The following is a 23,049-nucleotide window of genomic DNA, read 5'->3' on the forward strand; positions in this document are numbered from 1 at the left end:
GGACAAGAGATCCGTGGGCAGACGCGTCAGACGAGCTGGTGGCTCCGTGGGATCAGTACCAGCTGATCTACGCCTTTCCTCCACTGAAACTGTTGCCACGTCTGCTTCGCAGACTGGAAGCCGAGGGGATCCCAGTAATACTGGTTGCCCCAGATTGACCTCAGCGTCCTTGGTACACAGACCTGGTGCGTCTGGTGGCAGACGCTGCCTGGCGACTGCCGTTGCGAGAGGACCTCCTATCTCAAGGTCCAATTTTCCATCCTGCTTTACCATTGCTGGCTTTAACGGCATGGCTAGTGAGAGCCAGGTGTTGAGAAACCGGGGTCTGTCGGATTTGGTGATTCCAACTATGTTGAGGGCACGGAAATCTTCTCGGAAGATATACCATCGTACCTGGAAGGCCTACATCTCCATGTGTGAGGAGAAAGGATGGCATCCGCGCTCCTTTTCCATATCCATGATCCTGCTGTTTCTCCAGCAAGGAGTTGACCAGAGATAGGCATTAAGCACCATCAAAGGGCAAATCTCAGCCTTAGCTGTTGTTTTTTTTTTTTTTTTTCAATGACCCCTGGCATCGCACTCCTTACTGAGTACCTTCCTTCAGGGGGTATGACACGTAGTCCCTCCGGTGCGTCCACCGTTACCTCCATGGGATTTGAACCTGGTGTTGGTGCTTCAGAAACCGCCATTTGAGAATATCAGGGAGATGCCTCTTTTGACTCTTTCACAGTGGTCTTTCTAGTGGCCATCACATCGGCCAGGAGGGTTTCGGAAATGGTGGCCTTGTCTTGCAAGTCGTCCTATCTGGTTATTCACAGGGATAAGGTGGTGTTGCGTCCACAACCATCCTTTCTACCGAAGGTGGTCCCGGCTTTTCATATCAATGAGGACATTGTATTACCATCGATGTCTCCTTAGCCGAAGCACCCCAAGGAGGTGGCCCTTCACGCTCTGGACGTGGTTAGGGCCCTGAAGGTGTATTTGGCTGCCACGGCTCCCTTTCGGAAGTCAGAGTCACTGTTTGTTTGTTTCGGTGGCTGGTCCAAAGAAGGGCATGGCGGTCTCGTTGGCCACCATTTCCAGGTGGATCAGACAGATTGTAGTACAAGCCTACGCCTTGAAGGGGCAGGTGCCCCCCTTTCCGGTCACGGCCCACTCCACAAGGGCAATTGGAATGTCTTGGGCCTTTTGACACCAAGTGTCGGTCGCTCAGATGAGTAAGGTGGGGACCTGGTCGACTGTCCATACGTTTACCAAGTTCTACAAGGTTTCAATAAAAACCAGAAGTATATACTCTATGCACATACACCTGACCTCAACGCTCATATAAACCAATAAACTGTTGAAACTGAATTTTTAGGATAAATTCACTCTCTTCTTATCTTTTAGCAGCTATTATGTATCAAAATAACAATGTAACAAAATGTGATTGATCTAACAAAATCAAGCACTAACAGCGCTTTACTGCATATTCAAAATACTACTGATTCCCCATTGTTCTTAAAATGCAGTCCAAATGCGTTTGTTGTGTCACTATTAATCTCCGTGATTACCAACAATCAATGTCCAAAAGCAGTGGAAAATGAGAATAAACCAGTCCAACATAAGGCTCAAAATATTTCAATCAATCTATTTGCAGGGAACATGCAGGATGGAAGAAATCCTCCCGTGTGGTAAGTATTTGTCAGAGTTTGTCCTACACCTTCACCGTTTGCACCGCAGTGTGGATCCCCTTAGATGGCCACTTACCAGAAGTTTTTAACTTTGAAGCCTGTCTGTTTACTCCTGCTGTGTAGGCACCTCTTTTCTCCTCCTGCCTCCTCCGTACTATTCTGCTGTCCTCGTTTGCATTAAGCGTGTAAAAAATGCAAGGGGTCCAATATCGTGTTATACCCTTTATTGTAAATAACCCTCACCCCCCTTACAAATTGCGCTTACTTAAAATCAATATGTTAAAAGCATATACATAGGTTGTCAGTACTTCAGATCGAACGTCTCACTGTCAGGCTGATATCCTCTCAAGTCACTGCCTGTCAGAGTCCCGGGTGTTCGCCTGCTCCTGTTCAACCTCACTACTCGCGTGGCCCTGACGCGTTTCGTGATTACGTCTTCAGAGGGAGTGGCCACGCAATGTACGCTATAGTTATTTATACTGGGATCAATGAAGGCAGAGCGACGTCCAATCCTCTGTCGGACTAAAATTTTGGGGAATTGACAAACTGTATCCGAACTGGAGAGGAGTGAACATGGTGAGGGAGATTTCCCGGCGCGAAACAGAATGGATCTTTTTAACAGACACTCTTAGCCCTAAGAGCCTCAATATTGAATTAGATGTGAATTGTCATATTAGTAACTACTGATTAGACGGGGGATAGTTAGAAATTATAGATGGAAATACATTCAGATAGATTGTCTCCCAATGTAGTCCGTATAATAAAAATCAAAAAGAAAGGTAGTTAGGAAGAAATATTAATATCAACAAAGTGTTGGGCACAATGTCGGATAAAGTATATAAAAGAGTTCTGGTCCAGTATAGTTTTATAATTTAATATATACACTCAGTATTAGTATCAAGTAAGGAATATTCCATCTATGAATAAGGCATAATGGGAACAAATGGAAAGGGAAACCTAACATAGTATAGAGGTATTAGAATTTGAGGATTAATGCAAATAGGATAAATAAAAACAAGATAAGAATGAATAATGAATATGTTACATGGGAGGGGGGAAAAAACTTGGGGGAGAAAAATTCTGCTCGAATGAGAAATGGTAAACTATGAATAATTAGGATGATGTGTTTAAAGTTTTAGAGGTTTTTAACGTAATAGTTAAACCCAATAGGAATGAAAAGTTTGTATGACATGTTTAATATGGGTAACAACCATATAAGTTCCTCCCACATCCTCCGCGCGGCGCCAACACATGGTATGCTACGCGGAGGATGAGAATACACTCACACGGACCGCTGTCTAATTGTCAACATCCGGGGACACCATATCCGTAATTCGGAGGTGAGCAAACCGGAAATAAATAGGTTGCGGACAGTGGCCCGGATGGATGGGAGGAGGAAAGGGAGGGGAGACGGGTGGCGACACAGAGGATATGACCTCGCTCTGCCTCCATTGATCCCAGTATAAATAACTATAGCGTACGTTGCATGGCCACGCCCTCTGAAGACGTAATCACGAAACGTGTCAGAGCATGGCCACGCGAGTAGTGAGGTTGAGCAGGAGCAGACGAACATCCGGGAGTCTACTGACAGGCAGTGACGTGAGAGGATATCAGCCTGACGGTGAGATGTTCGATCTGAAGTACTGACAACCTATGTGAATGCTTTTAACATATTGATTTTAAGTAAGCGCAATTTGTAAGGGGGGTGAGGGTTATTTACAATAAAGGGTATAACACGATATTGGACCCCTTGCATTTTTTTACACGCTTAATGCCAACGAGGACAGCAGAATAGAACGGAGGAGGCAGGAGGAGATAAGAGGTGCCTACACAGCGGGAGTAAACAGACAGGCTTCAAAGTTAAAAACTTCTGGTAAGCGGCCATCTAAGGGGATCCGCACTGCGGTGCAAACGGTGAAGGTGTAGGACAAACTCTGATAAATACTTACCACACGGGAGGATTTCTTCCATACTGCATGTTCCCTGCAAATAGATTGATTGAAATATTTTGAGCTGCCTTATGTTGGACTGGTTTATTCTCATTTTCCACTGCTTTTGGACATTTGATTGTTGGTAATCACTGAGATTAATAGTGACACAACAAACACATTTGGACTGCATTTTAAGAACAATGGGGAATCAGTAGTATTTTGAATATGCAGTAAAGCGCTGTTAGTGCTTGATTTTGTTAGATCAATCACAAGTTCTACAAGGTAGTTTTGGCCGCAAAGTTTTGCAGGTGGCCGTGTAGTTGCAATTGAATATGCAATCAATATTTTTTTCATGGTTTTTCGAAAAACCGGAGTATGGTTATGTTAATGCACTGTTGCATTACTTACGCAGTTGGTTGTGGTCTTGGGGATCACTGCTGTTGTGGATACCCGGTTATTGGTGGTGGTTTTTCCACGCACTGCTGTTTTTTTGTGGGTTTAGTTTCACTAGTTCCCACTTGCCATGGTGGATGAAGTTTTTATGCTGTTTTTCCCACCCCTCGTTTGGCACTGCTTGGGGACGTCCCATTTTGTTACAGAGAGGAGCTATGTCGGTCGGGGAATATAAGAGAAAATAGGATTTTTTGTACTTGCTGTAAAATCCTTTTCTCTGTAATTCACCGACCGACACAGCACCCCCCCCCCCCCCCTTTTTTTTTTTTTTTTTTTTTTCCCCCCCGTTTATACTGCTTGTTGACGTACTGAGGCTACTAGGACAGACTGTGGGGATTGTAGCCTAGGGACCACCCCCTGGGCGGAACTAAAAGTTCTGAAGTGTTGTATTACAACTTTGCCTAGTAATCTCCAGTGGTAGGGCTAACAACCCATTTTGTTAGAGAGGAGTTGTGCTGGTCGGTGAATTGCAGAAAAAAGGATTTTACGCTGAGTACAAAAAATGTGTGTGTATATATATATATATATATGTATATATATATATGTGTGTATGTATATATATATATGTGTGTATATGTATGTATGGCTACTAGGTTTCTTTAGAAGATCGCTAAAGGTATCTGCAAGCATCTGAGTGATGAATTACCATGCTGTTGACATTTTAAGATGTGATTTGTTCAGTTCAAAAGTTTAATTGTGATCCCTTCGTTTTCCACATACTGTTTACTGAAATAATTCTTCCTTCTGCAGTGTTACGGTTGTTGTGCGGCAGCTTGTGTGTTGAAAAATTAATGTAAACTGTGCCTTAACCGATAACAGATGCAATTAATGAGAAAGGCAACTAAATAATTTATCAATCACTTTTTCCATTATATGGTTTAAATAATTTTCTATGTGTGAATCAGCTATGCATTTGCCAAAGAAATTACATATTTGTTTATGAAGAAATAATTAAATCTAAGCTTCACTACATCTGAGCACCACAAACTAAAATTGCTGTTTGATTAATTTTTAATATTTTAAATCAAACCTGCCCATCTATCTATCTATGACTCAATGCTTTATTTTTCTGAGAAATCACCTTGAAAAACAACTCCCCTAGCATTTCTGGCCATGGCCATCTTGGGTAAGGGCAAATGATTCATGTAACATTCACTTCCTGGAATCCATCTGCCGTTGGCTCAAGCATGCATGTAGGAGAGTGTGCTTCGCTGAGAAAACCCCTCCTTTCCTCTCCTCCCCTCCTGAAGACTCCTGGGATGTATGGCATCATTTACCTTGGCATAGAAACCAGGATGTAACTGAAGTAATGTAAAAAAACAAAAAACAAAGTTTAAATGAGTACCTTATTTGTCGGCGTATAACACGCACATTTATTTTAATAAGGAACTTTGATGCAAAATAAGGGTCAGTGCCTATCTGCAGCCTGATCAATGCCCATCTGCAGCCTCACCATTGCCATCAATGCAGCCTGATCAATGCCCATCTTCAGCCTCACCATTGCCATCAATGCAGCCTGATCAATGCCCATCTGGAGCCTTACTATTGCCATCAGTGCAGCCTGATCAATGCCCATCTGCAGCCTTACTATTGCCATCAATGCAGCCTGATCAATGCCCATGTGCAGCCTCACCATTGCCATCAATGCAGCAGCCTCACCATTGCCATCAGTGCAGCCTGATCAATGCCCATCTGAAGCCTAGAGGGGACAGGGAGGGGGGCAAGACGAGCGCCAACAGATTACATACAGTGAGAATCTCCCATGATGGACAGAACAGTGGTCCAATAGCAGCCCAGGAGATGGGACTTCCTATTACATAGGCCACCAAGTGAACAGGACATTCTCACTGTATGTAATCTGATGGCGCTTGTACCGCCCCCCCCCCCCCCCCTGTCCCCTCCGAGGCAGCTAAAATTGAAGTATTGGCGTATAATACACACTATTTGCACAAAATTTTCAGGGTGAAAAGGTGCATGTTATACGCCACTAAATGCAGTATATATGATAGGAGAGCATATCTATTTACTAATGCTAGCAGCATAAGGATTAAAAATAGTGTTGACTTAGCTAATCACATTCCGCAGGAACAGGATGACTCCCACGGATCTTATTATTCATATAGGCCATGAGTGGAGTTGTTTCTGTATACCATGTTTTGTACTGTTTTTGTATGTACTAGTTTACCTGCAGTGATGTCTATGGACTCCTTGAGGCTCGGTTCACACAGGGGCGACTTGTCCAGGCGACTTCGCCGCCTGACAAGTCGCGCCCCGTTCTGTACTACGGAACCGTTCTAATAGGAGCGACTCAAGTCGCTCCGACTTAGAAAAAAGGTTCCTGTACTACTTTTGCGGCGACTTCGGGCGACAGAAGTCGTTTTGCAAGTCGCCGCTGAGGTCACGGCAGGTCGCGGCGCTGCAAGTCATGCCGCCTACTGTGTGAACCGAGCCTTACTGTATTGTGTGTGAAAACCTTCAATAAGATCTTTATGAAACAAAATAAAAATAGCGTTGACTGAGAGGGTGACATTCCACTTTAAGTCTGTTAAAAACACAAGGCCACCTGCATTGTTATGAACTCTATTATGCTTTTTCATGAAGGGCAGAGTCCATGTACACTGACAGCCATTCTAAATGCCCTGGGTCCACTTGTGTCTGTAGGGAAAATTTCCATGGGAGACAACCAGAGCTCAGCATCTCTGAGAGGTGAAGATTCCTTCTTAACCACTTAAGGACCGCCGCATGCCATTGTACGTCATTACAATGGCATGTACAGGCACAAGCACGTACATGTACGTGCTTGCCTTCCAGCGGGTGGGGGATCCGATCGGACCCCCTCCCGCTGGATGCGGCAGTCCGGTTCGCTTCAGGAGCGATCCGGGATGAGGGGACGGCCGTTGGTTTCTGGCCATCCCCTCTCGATCACTCCTGGCGAATGAGAAGCTTCCTCCCACTGTGTATTGTATACACAGGCAGGGAGGAAGTGATGTCATTCTCCTCGGGGCGGTCTTATTGACCGGACTACGAGGAGAGGACACAGTAAGTCTGCACCAAACACTACACTGACACTAAATAACACATAGGCACACAAACCCCCCCCCCCCCCGATCACCCCCCCCCCCCCCCCCCCAGTCACAGTGTCACTGATTGCAGTGATCATTTATTTACTGATCACTGCATTCAGTGTCAGTTGTAAAAGTAAAAACTGTCAGGGCAGTTAGTGTTAGGTCCAGGGTAGCCCCCTACCACCCCCCAATAAAGATTTAACCCCCTGATTGCCCTTAGAGTTAACCCTTTCACCCCCTTTTGCCAGTGTCACTAAGCGATAATTTTTCTGATCACTGCATTAGTGTCACTAGTGTCGCTAGGTAGCTAGTTATTTTTTTAGGTTCACCGCCAGGTTTTTATAGCGCTAGGTACCCCCATATACTACCCAATAATGGTTTTAACCCTTTCACCAGCGATCACAGTATAAGTGTCACTGGTGACGCTGGTTAGCCAGTTAGTTATTTAGGTTCCCCGCCAGGGACCCCCATATACTACCTAATAAAAATTTGAACCCCCTGATTGCCCCTAGTTAACCCTTTCACCAGTGATCACCGTATAAGTGTTACGGGTGACTCTGGTTAGTTAGTTTGCTTTTTATAGCATCAGGGCACCCACCATTTATTACCCAATAAAGGTTTAACCCCCTGATCACCCGGCGGGTGATATCAATTAGGTTTTAGGGTCAGGGTCTGCGTCGCCCCAGGCAGCGCTAGGTTAGTGCCAGTACCGCTAACACCCACGTGCAAAGCATAAACCTCCCGTAGTGGTATAGAATCTGAACAGATCAATATCTGATCTGATCAGATCTATACTAGCGTCCCCAGCAGTTTAGGGTTCCAAAAAAAATGCATTGTTAGCGGGATCAGCCCAGATACCTGCTAGCACCTGCGTTTTGCCCCTCCGCCCAGCCCACCCAAGTGCAGTATCGATCGATCACTGTCACTTACAAAACACTAAACACATAACTACAGCGATCGCAGAGTCAGGCCTAATCCCTGCGATCGCTAACAGTTTTTTTTGGTATCGTTTTATATTTAAATCCGGAAGGCAGTGCTTGGTTTTCGGGGTCCAGTACATGGCTAGGCTCCCAAAAAGTCCCCCACATGTGGTATCCCCGTACTCTGGAGAAGCAGCAGAATTTATTTTGGGGTGTAATTTGACTTATGCCCATAGCATGTGTGAGCAATATATCATTTAGTGACAACTTTGTGCAAAAAAAAAAAAATTTTAATATTTCTGCAACTTGTGGCAAAATATAAAATATTTCATGGACTCAACACGCCTCTCAGTAAATAGCTTGGGGTGTCTACTTTCCAAAATGGGGTCATTTGGGGGGGGGGGGGGTTGTGTGTTATTTTGGCATTTTATGGCCTTCGAAACTGTGATAGGTAGTGAGGAGTGAAATCAAAAATTTGCACCCTTAGAAATCCTGAAGGCAGAGATTGGTTTTCGGGGTGCCGTACGCGGCTAGACTCCCAAAAAGTCCCACATATGTGGTATCCCCGTACTCAGGAGAAGCAGCAGAATATATTTTGGGGTGCAATTCCACATATAACTATGGCATGTGTGAGCAATATATCATTTAGTGACAACTTTATGTAAACTTTTTTTTTTTTTTGTGTCATTATTCAATCACTTGGGACAAAAAAAAATATTCAATGGGCTCAACATGCCTCTCAGAAATTTCCTTCGGGTGTCTACTTTCCAAAATGGGGTCATTTGGGGGGGGGGGGGTTTGTACTGCCCTGCCATTTTAGCACCTCAAGAAATGAGATAGGCAGTCATAAATTAAAAGCTGTGTAAATTCCAGAAAATGTACTCTAGTTTGTAGACGCTATAACTTTTGCACAAACCAAAAAATATACGCTTATTGACATTTTTTTTACTAAAGACATGTGGCTGAATAAATTTTGCCCTAAATGTATGACTAAAATTTAGTTTATTCGATTTTTCTTATAACAAAAAGTAGAAAATTTTCGGTCTTTTTCCATTTATATCGCAAAAAATAAAAATCACAGAGGCAATCAAATACCACCAAAAGAAAGCTCTATTTGTGGGAAGAAAAGGACGCAAATTTCGTTTGCGTACAACATTGCATGACCGCGCAATTACCAGTTAAAGCAGTGCAGTGCAAAATTGTAAAAAGACCTCTGGTCCTTAGGCTGTTAATTGGTTCGGGGCTGAAGTGGTTAAGGTTGTAAACCTGCTGACATTTTTTTTTTTTTTTTTTTTTTTTTTTTACACACCTGTAAGGCAAAAGGCATAACGAGCTAGTATGCACCACATACTAGCTCATTATGAAATACTTACCTTAGAACGAGCCCCCGACATCTCACCCGATCCACACCAAGGGAGCTGACATGTTCCCTCGGCATGTCTTCCGTGTATCGTGGCTCCGGCGCTGTGAGCGACTGGAGCCGCAATGTCGTCACTGCCGCACATGCGCGTGGGAGATTTCTTTCTGGCAGGGTCCGGCATCTGCCGGGCTTTCAGCCGAGAATCCTCTGTGCGCATGCGCCGCTGCAGTCAGTGGCTCATTGCGAGGGGAATATCTCCTAAACCGTACAGGTGTAGGAGATTTTTTTTTTTTTTTTTTTACCTACAGGCAAGCCTTATTATAGGCTTACCTGTAGGTAAAAGTTCAAATTTTGACTATACAACCACTTTAAAGAGGATCCAGTGACTTGCCAAGGGAGCCCCAATAGGATTGGAGTCTACAACATAATGACCAGGACCTTAGGGGCACCTCTGTGCCAGGCAACAAATTAAAAGTCCACTTTCAAATGCCCATGCAGTGGTCTCTTATAATCTGTGTATTTTACTTTTTATGTCTGTATTTAACTTTAAAAAAAAAAAATCTGTTCTGAACAGCTTTTTCTAATCATGTTTTTAAATTTTATTTAGGGCAGCAGGTGAAGACTCAAAAGTTAAACCTTATCTGCCGAACGAAAAACAGTTTCTGGTGACAAAAAATGGTAAGTGTGTCAAATAATAGTTCCTTTTTGCTCCCTAACCACTTCAGCCCCTGAACGGGTTAACCCCAAAAAAAATAAACCCTGATCCTGTTCCCTTAAAACATGTTATACAGCACAGCGCTTGTGCTGTGTTATTTGGCCCCCTTTATACCCTAAAAAACCTGGTTGATCCTGCCTGGCTATACCCTCCCCGCTGAAAACAGACCACAATATTCATGGCTGCTGAGCCCCGTATACCATGGTCATTTGTGTGATTCCATCAGCCGCAGCTCTGATATCTGCAGCTCTCCCTTTATCTCTGTCCTCCCCCTCCCCCTCCCCCTCCCCCTCTCTGCTCTTACCTGTGCCTGCCCCTCTCATATCTGATCATAAAACTTCTTATCTCCTCTGTAGCATTAGAACATGTGTGCCTGTGTAATGTAAAAACTCAGCCGATCTGTACCCGTATAACTGCTCCCAGTGCACAGAGCTCTCCCTCTTCTCTCCTCTGCTGGCTGACATCAGAAGGAGGGCTCGGCCCTGCCCACTTTAGCTCTGAGCTGGAGAAACAAGGAAGTTGAGATGTCGGCTGAGCGCCCGGAGCGTAGCTTATACAGGTACAGGTTGGCAGGTTTTTTACATTGCACAGACAGAGGGACAATTGATACAGAGGGCGATAACCGTATATTTAGCACAATGGGTTAACAACCACTTTAATGACCAGGCCATTTCTTTGCGATACAGCACTGTGTTGTTTTAACTGACAATTTCGCAATAGTATGCCGCTGTACCCAAACAAAATTGAGCTTCTTTTTCTCCCCCGCAAATAGAGCTTTATTTTGGAGGTATTTGATCACCTCCGTGTTTTTTTTTTTTTTTTTTTTTTTTTTTTGCGCTATAAACCAAAAAAAATAAAAAAAACAATTTTGAAGGAATTAAAAAAAGATTTTATTTAATTATATTTTTTTTTCCATAAAATGTTTATTCATTTTTCAAAGAAAAAAATATGATGACAAGCTGGACTTGATGTACTAAAGAGGCAAAGTACAGATCATTATCACAGACAGTTACAATGAAAACATTAATACAAGTAAACAGTCAAACAGAACCTTGAGTCAGAATTGGGACCTGAGGTGAACTTGTCCCTGCATCTCTGGTTCGAACTCAAAACAGTGCAGTGCAATTCCCCCTACGTCCCTTCCCCTTTTCTTTTCCTCCCCAAGATTGCCATTTTAGTAAGTGTTAAGGGGTGTCTTTTCAGGGGTAAGTCTTGTGTCTCGGGAATATTCAGTCGCCTATAGAAGTCGGTCTACTTCCCAGAGACCCAATGTAAGGTTGCGGTGAGCGGGGGGTAATACATCAGCTGGAAGCGAGGCGTAGGGGGCCAGAAAGGGGTTCACCTTGTCAGTAGGTAGCCATCAACCGTTCGTGGGGATGGGCGTCTGCGTCAAAGGTCGACCCCCTGTGAGGGGGGATAGTGGGGGTGTAAGGAAAAGAGAAGGGGGGTGAAAGAGAGGACAGTGGAGGAGGGGATAGGGGGTGGGTGGTGGAGGCATAGGTTCGGAAGGGGATCTTCTCTCCGGACTCCCCCAGTCGCCTATGTGCAGAATGAAGAGGGGAAACGATAAATCAGTCTGGCCTATATAACCTGGGACCGAGCGAGCGGTTTAAGTCAAGGCGGGGTCACTCTCCAGATCAGACGGGTGTTTGCCCAGAAGGTGAAGGGCTGAACGGGTTGACCCCGGAGTTTAAGGAGCCGTAGCTTCGAAAGCGTGTCCATTTATCCCATATCTGTGCGAATTTGTGCGGGGAGTCTCTAGCAATGTAAATGAGTTCCTCCATCTCTGCTATCTTTGCTACCCTATTTAACCAGTCATTCGTGGAGGGGGCGATGGGAGACCCCCAATGGATTGGGATACAGAGTTTGGCGGCATTGAGTAAGTGCATGCCCAGAGAGTTCATGTATGTGCAGTTTGGGATTGAAGTGTGGTGGAGGAGCATGCGGGCTGGTGTGAAATCAATAGGGCTGTCGGTAATGGTGCTGGATATTCTGTTCACCTGGATCCAGAAGTTTTGGATACTGGGGCATGACCACCATATGTGTAGGAGGGATCCATCATCACCTAGGCATCTCCAGCATTTGTTCGGTATCTCTGGGTTAAACTTACTAACTAGATCAGGTGATCGATACCATCTGGAAATAAGTTTGAAGTTATTCTCCTGGGTATTCACGTTCAAGGAACCTTTATGCGTGATGAGAAAGATTTTTTTCCCACTTTTCCTCCGAGATCTCCATTTGCAGATCCCTTTACCAAGCTAAGCATGCTTTCCAGTTTTTCTGTGATTTGGACTGGGAGAAGAGTGAGTGGGTCGTCGAGATTAGGTGACGCTGGGGTGTGGCTTGTGAACAGAGAGTCTCGAAAGGTGTCAGCTGTCTGGAGAGTTCAGTTTCTCTATGTACCCCTTTGAGAAAATGGCGTATTTGAAAATATGACCATTTGGGAAAGGGGGGGCTGTCTTTGTCTATCGGAAGCGCAGTATAATCCAGGATTTCCCCGCAAGCAGTTCCTTATGTGGCCAATTACCTTTAAGAAAGTTTATGGACATGCCAGGGGGAAACGCGGGGTTAAGCCGGATAGGCATGAGGGGTCCCGGGTTGGAGGAGATGTTGAATTTCCTGCATGCTTCTTTAAAGTTAGTTAGAGTGGCATTCACAAGGGGGTGTTCTTTTAGGGCCTTAGGTACAGAAGAGGCAGGGATTCAGGGCGTGTGTTTGATGGGTAAGGTCGAGAATGCATTTTCTATATTGACCCAGTCTTTATCCGGCCCATGGGCTGACCAGTCAATGATTCTGACCATTTTGCAGGCTAAGGAATATAATTTAAGACCTGTAAAACCTATACCCCCTACGGTTTTAGGGCTCGTAAGTTGGTTATAGCTAATTCTTGGGCGCTTATGTTTCCATAAAAATTGTGTGGACGCACGTTTGAGGTGTATGAAAAAAGAAGCGGGGAGCTGAATGGGGATCGTCTGTAGTAGGTACAGAACTCTGGGGAGCACATTCATCTTAAGAATGGCTGCCCGGCCAAACCACGAGAAGTGGGGCTTGTCCCATCTACGTAAATCTTCGGTAATGGAGCACGACAGTGGGAGGAAGTTTTTTGAGAATAGGTTGGGCAAGTGCTTGGGGAGTTGAATTCCTAAGTATGTTATAGCTTCTTGCTTCCAGGAGAAGGGAAACGCGTTTTGGCATTGGGAGACTAATTCATTAGGCAGAGTAATGTTTAGAGCATTAGATTTCGATAAGTTAATTTTCTAATTGGATAGTCTGCCAAAGGTTTCAAAATCTTTAAGTAGGTTCGGGATTGATGTTAGCGGTTCGCTGAGAAACAAAAGGATGTCACCCGCAAATGCCGCTAACTTATGAGTATGTCCTGCTACCTGAATCCCCCTAATATCTTCATTAGATTGGAGGCGTCTAAGGAGGGGTTCAAGCGTCAAAATAAATAGAATAGGGGACAGAGGGCATCCCTGCCTCGTTCCGTTTCGGATGGTGAAGGCATTTGACAGGTGGCCGTTAACCCTTATGCACGCAGTGGGGGTTGTGTAAAGGGACAGGATCAGAGTCAACAATCTGCTGGGTAGCCCCAAATGTCGGAGTACCGCTCCCAGGTAGTCCCAGGCCAGCCTGTCAAATGCCTTCTCCGCATCTAGAGACAGGAAAAATCCCTTTTCATTGTGGGACGTAAGCCAATGGTGTAAGTTAATGGCCTTGGTAGTATTGTCCCTGGCTTCTCTGCCAGGAACGAAGCCCACCTGATATTTGCCAATAAGAGAGGGGAGGAGCGGAAGTAGGCGATTAGCTAGTATTTTGGCAAAGAGCTTGATGTCCGAATTGAGTAGGGAGATGGGCCTATAACTAGTGACCGAGGATGCGTCCTTCCCCGGTTTGGGGATGACCGTGATGTGGGCTTCTAAAAGCCGATGGAACGGTGTATCTGAGTTGTTAAGAGAGTTAAAAGCCCGAAGAAAGGGCGTTGTAAGGATCTCCGTAAAAGCCTTGTAATAAGGGGCGGACAGGCCATCAGGCCCCGGGCTTTTGCCTGTTTTTAATTGCTTGATGGCCTGCCTCAGTTCCAATTCAGAGATGGGGTTATCTAGCTCAGAGGCCATTTCACTAGATATTTTCCCAGGGCTATATTTCTCTAAGAAGTCTGTAAGATGCGCTTCCCTGTGTCGCTGGGCGGAGGGTAGAGTTGATGGGCAGGGTAGATTATAAAGGCCCTTGTAATATGTTTCGAATTGGATTGCTATATCTTCCGACGATGTGTGTGACGTGCCCCCTGGGTCCGTTATGGCGTGAACATTAGTGGAAGCACGCTTGGTGTGGATGGCCTGGGCTAGGAGTCTACCGTTTTTATTGCCTTGTTCATAGAACAATTTCTGATTAAGAATGAATTTACGATGAGTTTTACGGTTTAGCGTCTCCTGTAGGAGCTGTCTCGTAGCGGTCAGGTCTTGAAGTGTGGCCTGAGCTAACGATTGCTTATGGGCTCGTTCAAGTTGTTGGATTTTGTGAACTAATTCGGAGATGTGTGTTTGGTTTGCTTTTTTCCGCAATGCGGCGAGTTCTATAAACTTGCCCCTTATGGTGCACTTATGGGCCTCCCAGATCGTTATTGGGGAGATATGGGGTCGTTATTTTCTCGAAAATAGTGATTTAGGCTAGATGTAATAGAATTGAGGTCTGCCTCAGAGGAAAGGAGAGAGGCGTCTAAGCGCCAGATTTTTGTGGCCCTCCTTTGAACCGGGAGGGTGGTCTGCCAAGAGAAGCGGTTCTATCAAGGCCGACTTGAGCAGGGGGAGGTCTCTTTGGGAAATGAATAGGTAATCTAATCTAGAGTATCTGTTATGTGGGGTGGAAAAAAAGGTGTAATCTCTGGTGTTGGGATGTAAAGTGCGCCATGCATCGCGTAGGGCGAGAGCTTGTAGTAGGGTTCTGATCTGTCGCAAGGATCTGTATGGAAGGGAAGATGTACCCGATGAGGAATCTAGGAGGGGTTAGAGTACAGCATTAAAGTCGCCGCCAAGGACGGTCATTCCCGATTGAAAGTTCATTAGAAGATCTGTGACAGTTCGGAAAAAACTCGCCTGTGCTGTGTTAGGGCTGTAAATGTTTGCCAAAGTAACTGGTCGATTATAGAGAAGTCCCTTCAAGAAGACGTATCTTCCGTCTGGGTCAATCATGGAGTCTTCTAGCTGCCATGGGACGTTTCTGGCGATGAGGATTGAGACTCCCTTAGTTTTTGCAGATGGGTTTGTAGAGTGATAGACTGTAGGGTATTTTCGACTTAGAAGGTTAGGGACCTGTCTAGTACGGAAGTGTGTTTCTTGTAAGAAGGTTACGTCCACCTTCTGTTTGGACAAAAGGTTCAGGATCTGGCTGCGTTTTTCGGGGATGTTAAGGCCTTTCACATTTTGAGACCAAATTTTTAGAGTGGAAGGGTCCGAAGTAGGAATTGAGTTAGGCATATTTGTGTCAACTAAGGCGGTTATGGTAGCGTGGAGTAATTTGGCCCAGCTCTGTGATCAGTAGCGTGCGTTCTCCACAATCAGGCGGAGTGGACTATGAGCCGTGAGGTGAGGGTCTGGTGATTGTGGGGGAAGCCTCCCCTTATGGGGTAATGCGAGGTTTGGGGGAGGCCGGAGAGAACAAGGGTGGGGGGAGAGAGCAAAGGATATGTAGGAAAGGTACTGGGAGAGTGGATGGGGGACAGAATTAGAGATAGGGAAGGGGGAGAGAGAAAAAAAGAGAACGAGGAAAAGAGAAAACCGGAGGGTTGTGTAGCACAGCTACCTTACCCTGACCTGGTGCGGTTAGTCCGGTGTGGGTCAACAGTCAGGAAGTCCGTCCGTTGTGTGAGTGCGTGGAAGGTAGTCCGGGTCGCATCCCTATAGGGGTCAGTCCGGCGGGAGTCCTTGCAAGATGTCCGTGAGTTTGGCAGGAGCCTGCTAGAGTAAGTAGGCGGAGGGAAGATGAAAAGTTGTTATAAAACCATGACTGCACAACATGTGATATATAGAACAATAAAACAACAAATAACAAGGGGGATCCATTAACAATAGGAATCCATTGAACATTGCCCCAGATTAGGAGATCGAGATGTAAGGGGCGTGGGAAAGGCAGCAGCCAACATGTGTCCATCGATTTCCCCTGCCCCTGACATCTCTATTATCTGTCCTTTTCGTAACCTGACACCTTTCCTTCATTCCCCCCACCCCCCCCCTTCCTCTCACCCCCTCCTCCCCGTCTCCCCTCCATCTTCCACCCACCCGTCCCGACAGCTCGAAACATGGATCAGAGATCCCTCAGCCAATCCTACTCATGAAATGGCTGTAAAGGGGGCAAGACAGTTCAAGGAAGTTCTATCGTAGACCTTGTGGGCAAGAGGGATCGTATATATGTCCACAGGAAGGGCCCTCTTCGAGCTGGCGGGAAGCAGCGGTACAACCATGAGTAGTTAAAAAAAAAAAAAGGGGGGGGGGGGAACATAGCAGAACGGAACACCATCCCCCCTCCCTCTCTCAGTCTCTGAGACCTGCATGAGCATAACAACCACTTAGCGAGGTAAATCAGACTGTTAATTATGGAGGAGCGTGAGTTCAAAGGGCTTCAAATAGGAGTAATTTGCTCAGTAACCGTTACAGATTCGGGATAAAAGATCAAGCGGGGCATGGGTGGGAGAACAGCCAATGTAAGGGGGGACACAGGGAGCCAAGGGAGGAGGGGGTGCTCCCTGGTCTGTTTCTTTAGTATCACTGAGATTAGAATGGGGGGGGTCTGATGGTTGGTTGAGTCAAAAAAAAAAAAAAGGGGGGCATACAAGTGAATTTTTCCAGTGTCAGTGTTCCTCTTTTCTTCCAGTTTGGGAGGGGGGGAGGGAGAAACTACCAAAAGCGCAGGAATAAGGTGGTAGTCCTGTTTAAGGCCATCAGGGGTGTACAGACAAACAAACAAGAAAAAAAAGGGGTAGGTTAAGGGCCATCCGGCCTTGCTCGCCTGTGAGCAGGTGAAGCAGTAGGGCTAGCGTAGGCCCTGTCTCCACGGTCTCTCTGCTGGAGCGGTCTCGGCGATGAGGATCTGCGCCTTCTGATATGAAAATCATCCCTTTCAGGGATGGTGTCCATCGAATCGGATCTCCGAAGATGGGTGGAACGGAAGACTTTGTACCAGTCAGGCAATTCAACAGGAGGTAGCTGGAGCGTATCGCAGAACCTTCCCAATTCCTCCGGAACTCTCAAGATGGCGGTGCGACCCGATACTGTTGCTGATAGTCCGAAGGGGAACCTCCATTTGTATGAAATTCCTTTGCGGCGAAGAGCCTCCAGGAGGGGGTGCAAATCTCTCCTGTTTTGTAGAGTTATGGGAGACAGGTCTTGGAAAATCTTCACCTCTGTGCCTTGGAACAGCAGTTGCCGTCGGTCCCTGGCCCTCCTTAAGATTTCTTCCTTAGTTTTAAAGTTAACTAGACAGCAGACCACGTCTCCGGGGGGATCTGTGTCTCTGCCCCTGGGTTTCAAGGCCCTGTGCAGTCTTTCAAAGTCCAGGGGAGTTTCTGGGGGCCTGCCTAGGATGTCATTAAATAGCTGCGTAGTGACTTGTGTCAGATGTGCGGGTTCAACGCTTTCAGGGATGCCTCTTACCCGTATGTTGTGTCGGCGGCCCCTGTTGTCGAGGTCTTCCATATACCTATTCATGTCTCTCAACTGTGCGTTGTAGGAAAGGGATGTTTGCTGCAGCTGTCTAATGGTGGAGTCATGGCGGGCGGATGTTTCCTCCACTCCAGAAACTCTGGTGTGCATGGCCTGAATGTCCCTGCGGAGCTCTGCTATAGCCGCTGACAGAGAATTTTTAATGTCTGTGGCTACATCACGGAGGTCTGCCACAGTGAGTGTCTGCAGGCATGGTGGGCTTAGCGGTCTGTCCGTTCTCGATGAGAGCTCCGCGGATGGTGAGCTCCTGGGTGGAGATGGGGCCTCCGGGTAGGCCTGAGATGAAGCCTCGGCCTCGCATGAGCGGGGACGGAACAGCTCCGGTATGCCGCGTCCCATCGGAGCGCCTCGGGGAGCGAGAGCGTGATTGCGAGTGTTGTCCCCGTGATTTCCCCATTTGATAGCTGAGATGGCTCCCGAAGATAATGGTGAGGACTCCCACGTACGGACAGGGGCGGATCCAGAGTCTAGTCTCGGGAGGGGCACTGCCAGAAAATAAGGTGTTGCTTACAGAACACGTTTGTATTAAAATATATGTATTTAACATATCATACAGTCATAACCTTGTTTAAAACAGTGACACTGTTTTAAAGTGTTAGATGCATCCCCATGCCGGCATCCCATTTATTTGTATTCTAATACATGGCTGCATGGACACAACCACTTAGTCCCAATATGACATGCTGGGGTGGGTACCTGAAGGCACCTGGCAAGCATTCTGGGACCCACGCAGGACATATTGGGACACAAAAGCTGTGTGTGTCAGTAGAAATAAATGGGATGCCAGCACAGGGATATGTACAAAACTTTATGGGACATTCCTTTCTGTCATTCCTTTTAGTATATCCCACACTTTATCCATCCCCAAGTCAGTTAAAGACAGCCCGCATGTCTGCAGCATGCCTCCTGTGTGAATGAGGCCTAAAGATTAATTTTAATGTCATTCTATATCATCATTATCATCATGATAATCACACAATACAGGTGCTGTGGCTCATGATGATGATGATGATTGGTAATTGTAATACACAGCATGGAGGGGGGTAATGTACCGACTGACGCATTTGTGACCAATGGCAATTAATTAACCCCTTTGTGCTGCATTAGTAGCAGTGTTTTTTTTCAACCCCATCATGCTGCAGCATAAAAGGGATTAATTAATAATGATGGTGCCACTGCCACTAATGCAGCACAAAGGGGTTAATTAATTGCCATTGGTCATGAATGCATCAGTGAGTACATTACCCCCCTCCATGCTGTGTATTACAATTACCATTCTAACTGCATTAACACCCCTCCCCTCCTCCCCTTCCCTCCAAGTGTTAACCACTTCAGCAGTTCACACAGCTAACACACTGTTAAGGAGTTAAAGCAGTTAAGTGATCACTCACTTGCAGACAGTGCAGATGGGCTCACAGGTCGGAAAGCATCTTGTCTTGAATCTCGCGCTCCCGGCCTCTGAAATATGACGTCACGCCAGCCGGGACTAGGGAGCTCCTGTCGGGTGGAGATCACTCCGCCTGACAGGGAAGTAACAATGGGCACGTCCGCACCGCTCTGCTAATAATACTACACAGCGTGTAGCGGCGACCCCAGTTTTACCATGGTCTTTACCCCCATAAGGACGCCACCGCCTGGGCCCCTCTAAATGAACGGATGGGGCACACTGAATATGTCTAAAGCCATCTTTGAGTGGGGGAAGCAGAAATAAAGTCCCTGCAACTGCATTTAGACGATTCCTCGCCAAACGTAAATAGGTGGCGGAGGGAGAAAGCCTTGAAGTGAAATATTTTCGGGGGGGGGGGCAATTGACCCGTTGCCCCCCCCCCTGGATCCGCCCCTGCGTACGGAGCTTCTCTATCGAGCGGCCATCTCGTCCCGGCTCCAAGCCACGCCCCTATTCCAAGCCACGCCTTTTTTTTTTTTTTTTTACTTTTTGCAGTAATATCAAAAAAATATTTCTTTATCAGTTTAGGTCAATATGTTTTCTTCTACATATTTTTGGCCAAATATGTGTTATAGCCTACACATAGAGATTATCCTTGATCCCTGTCTGGTAAAATGTTGTTCCTCAAATAGTAAGGCCCCATACACACTATTATATTTTCTGCAGATTTTTGTCTTCAGCTTTACCAAAACCATGTAGTGTAAGGGCCTGCCTGATTGCATACAAATTGAAACTCTTAAGGTTCGACCTCCATATTAGATGGTTTTGGTAAATCTGAAGACAAAAATCTGCAGAAAATCTAATAGCGTGTATGGGGTCTAAGGCTTCGTTCACACTTGTGCAAATTTCGACAAATAAAGTCGCATGACAAATCGCAGCACATTGATTTTTAATGAAACCTGTTCAAATCTATGCAACTTAGAAAAGGTTCCTACACTACTTTGATGCGATGTAAGTGCCAGAGTGTGTAAAAGTCGCACAAGTGTGAACAAAGCGTTAATGAGGGAAAATTTCCCTAGTGGTTCCTAGATAGCAGTGAAAACACAACAGGGGTTCCAAATATTTCAGCTATCCATCCAAAATAAAAATTGGCTGTATATGCATTTTTTTTTACATTTTAGATTCCCCCCCCCCATAGTCAAGCCATGAAGTGAGATAAAATCCCTGGTTGTCACCAGGGCCACCAGAACTAATGTCTCCATTGGAAGATTACCAGTGTATACCTTTTCTTTTACTTTCGCTCTCAGGTGACAACGTGAAACAGGAAAAATGGAGTGTGTAATGTAAATCTAATCCCTCTCCACTATCCAAAGCTAAAAAAAAAATATTTTGTCAAAACCATTGCAGTGTACCTGAACCTAATTTTAAGAGCGCTAAACCATAAAATGAGCTGATATTAATGTGGCTGCATAAGTTCTGTTACCCCAACACTGTGCTGCAAGCAGTCCACAAACAACAAAAAGACTATATGCTGGGCACTGGTAGTCACAGGGTATCCATGAATATCTCACAAGTGGATAAACAGAAGGATGATAGAATAAAAACTTGCTTCCAAGTTTCCACATTTTTTCATGGGAAAACATTTTATTGTGTAGCCAAATATAAAAGCACACAGTCACAATAAAAAAAAATCAGTAATTTTATAAAAACGCAATTGTGCGTGGATACCACACAGGTCTCTTCCAGCCTCTGTACACTTGTAATGAGGTTGTAGGCGTGTAATCAAATGCCAGCTGGGAAGTCCATCTGCTTGGTGGGTACCTACTCGTCTATACACAGGATTGAGGACTGACATCCCCGTATGACACTGGTAGCCATTTCCCTTAGTATCTCTCTGGATTTCCTGACTGGTATTTGATTAGACACCTACAACCTCATTATAAGTGCTGGTTTATCCAGGTGTACAGAGGAAGAGACCTGTGTGGTATCCACGCAAGATTGCGTTTTTATGTAATGGCTGTGATTTATTTTATTGATGTGACTGTACTTTTGTTTTGGCCACACAATAAATGTTTTCTTTGTAACCACTTTTGAGACATTTTTTGATTTGTGTGCTTACCATTGCACATCATATCGTTTTTGTCTCTTAATGACTGTGCAAACTATCAGCACATCGTTAACCCCCTAAATGGCTCAATTATTGACAGTCATATAAAGTATCTCACAAAAGTGAGTACACCCCTCACATTTTTGTAAATATTTTATTATATCTTTTCATGTGACGACACTGAAGAAATGACACTTTGCTACAATGTAAAGTAGTGAGTGTACAGCTTGTATAACAGTGTAAATTTGCTGTCCTCTTAAAATAACTCACAACCATTTATGTATAAACCGCTGGCAACAAAAGTGAGTACACCCCTAAGTGAAAATGTCCAAATTGGGCACAGATAGCCATTTTCCCTTCCCGGTGTCATGTAACTAATTCGTGTGAAAGGGGAGCAGGTGTGTTAAATTTGGTGTTATCATTCTCACTCTCTCATACCGGTCACTGGAAGTTCAACATGGCACCTCATGGCAAAGTACTCTCTGAGGTTCTGAAAAAAAGAATTGTTGCTCTACATGAAGATGGCCTAGGCCAGTGATGGCGAACCTTGGCACCCCAGATGTTTTGGAACTACATTTCCCATGATGCTCATGCACTCTGCAGTGTAGATGAGCACCATGTGAAATGTAGTTCCAAAACATCTGGGGTGCCAAGGTTCGCCATCACTGGCCTAGGCTATAAGAAGATTGCCAAGACCCTGAAACTGAGCTGCAGCACAGTGACCATAAAGTGGTTTAATAGGACAGGTTCCACTCAGAATAGGCCTCGCCATGGTCGACCAAAGAAGTTGAGTGCACATGCTCAGCTTAATATCCAGAGGTTGACTTTGGGAAATAGACGTAAGAGTGCTGCCAGCATTACTGCAGAGCTTGAAGGGTTGGGGGGTCAGCCTGTCAGTGCTCAGACCATACCCTGCACACTGCATCATATTGGTCTGCATGGCTGTCGTCCCAGAAGGAAGCCTAAAGGTGATGCACAAGAAAGCTCACAAACAGTTTGCTGAAGACAAGCAGACTAAGGACATGAATTACTGGAACCATGTTCTGTGGTCTGATGAGACCAAGATAAACTTATTTGGTTCAGATGGCGACAACCAGGTGAGGAGTACAAAGACAGGTGTGTCTTGCCTACAGTGAAGCATGGTGATGGGAGTGTCTTGGTCTGGGGCTGCATAAGTAGTGCTAGCACTGGGGAGCTACAGTTCATTGAGGGAACCATGAATGCCAACATGTACTGTGACATATGGAACCAGAGCATGATCACCTCCCTTCAGAGACTGGGCCGTGGGGCAGTATTCGAACATAACAACCCCAATCACATCTCCAAGATGATCACTGCCTTGCTGAGGAAGATGAGGGTAAAGGTGATGGACTGGCCAAGCATGTCTCCAGACCTAAACCCTATTGAGCATCTGTGGGGCATCCTCAAACGGAAGATGGAGGAGCGCAAGGTCTCTAACATCCACCAGCTCTGTCATGGAGGAGTAGAAGAGGACTTCAGTGGCAACCTGTGAAGCTCTGGTGAACTCCATGCCCAAGAGGGTTGAGGCAGTGCTGGAAAAGAATGGTGACCACACAAAGTATTGACACTTTGGGCCCAATTTGGACATTTTCACTTAGGGGTGTACTCACTTTTATTGCCAGCAGTTTAGACATTTATGTGTTGAGTTATTTTAAGGAAACCGCAAATTTACACTATTATACAAGCTGTACACTCACTACTT

General features: G+C 45.5%; 1 protein-coding gene across 1 annotated transcript in view; it reads left to right on the forward strand.

The window, feature by feature from the left end:
* The window catches only part of ATG3 (autophagy related 3), a 124,903-nt gene that overhangs the window by 52,100 nt on the left and 49,754 nt on the right, over nt 1-23,049 (forward strand). The window contains 1 exon segment of the mRNA XM_077480936.1: nt 10,010-10,080. Within this exon segment, the coding sequence (XP_077337062.1) occupies nt 10,010-10,080 (71 nt within the window).

The sequence above is a fragment of the Lithobates pipiens genome, unplaced genomic scaffold (assembly GCF_037356315.1).
Source record: "Lithobates pipiens isolate NorthernLeopardFrog02 unplaced genomic scaffold, aLitPip1_a1.2 Scaffold_16, whole genome shotgun sequence".
In the NCBI taxonomy this organism is placed as follows: domain Eukaryota; kingdom Metazoa; phylum Chordata; class Amphibia; order Anura; family Ranidae; genus Lithobates; species Lithobates pipiens.